The 560-nt window shown below is 35.2% G+C and overlaps 1 protein-coding gene across 1 annotated transcript; it reads left to right on the forward strand.

Moving 5' to 3' along the window:
• Nucleotides 1–39: 39 nt before the first annotated feature.
• On the forward strand, nucleotides 40–556 carry Tsp_15059 (putative protein tag-76; the record flags this gene model as incomplete). The annotated part of the gene is made up of 3 exons (XM_003367572.1): nucleotides 40–183; nucleotides 230–388; nucleotides 453–556. Coding segments are annotated over 3 exons (407 nt in total), but the record flags the coding sequence as incomplete, so codon positions are not given.
• Nucleotides 557–560: the final 4 nt, after the last annotated feature.

The following is a 560-nucleotide window of genomic DNA, read 5'->3' on the forward strand; positions in this document are numbered from 1 at the left end:
CGCCCTGTGGTGGATTCTTGTCGAAATCATTCAAAGCAGTCAGGAATTCATTTTATTGCATTCCACAAGGTGCTGGTGCGGACATGAAATATGGCATTGAATTGTGGAGAGGCTTGTTCATTTCAGCGCGCGTAATTGATGGTTTTCGACCAGCGATTAATATTGATGGTGTGATGGAAATTGGTTTTCATTTTTGTGAAAAACTTTTAATAATTGAAATGGATTTTAGTATCACACAGTTGCTTTTACAAGCGTCAGTCACTGATAAATTTGATTTGCGACATATTGAATGGTGATGAACGTGAAGTAAAATTTCATCCAAATCAGCTTAGACTGGATACCCGACTTCAACCAGAACAGTTGAGCTTGTTGATACCAGAATTAAAAGGTAATCGATATTGGAATATTTGAAATATATTTCAATGTTTGCGTTGTTTTGTTTATTAATTTAGGGGTTAGCATTCATACAACACATCGAAATCAAGATCGAATTTATCGTATTAAAGATATACTCAGTACGGCAGTATCGATGAAATTCAAAAGAGATGGAAAAGAAGTTT

Source organism: Trichinella spiralis (genome assembly GCF_000181795.1).
Source record: "Trichinella spiralis strain ISS 195 chromosome Unknown Scfld4036, whole genome shotgun sequence".
Lineage (NCBI taxonomy): Eukaryota > Metazoa > Nematoda > Enoplea > Trichinellida > Trichinellidae > Trichinella > Trichinella spiralis.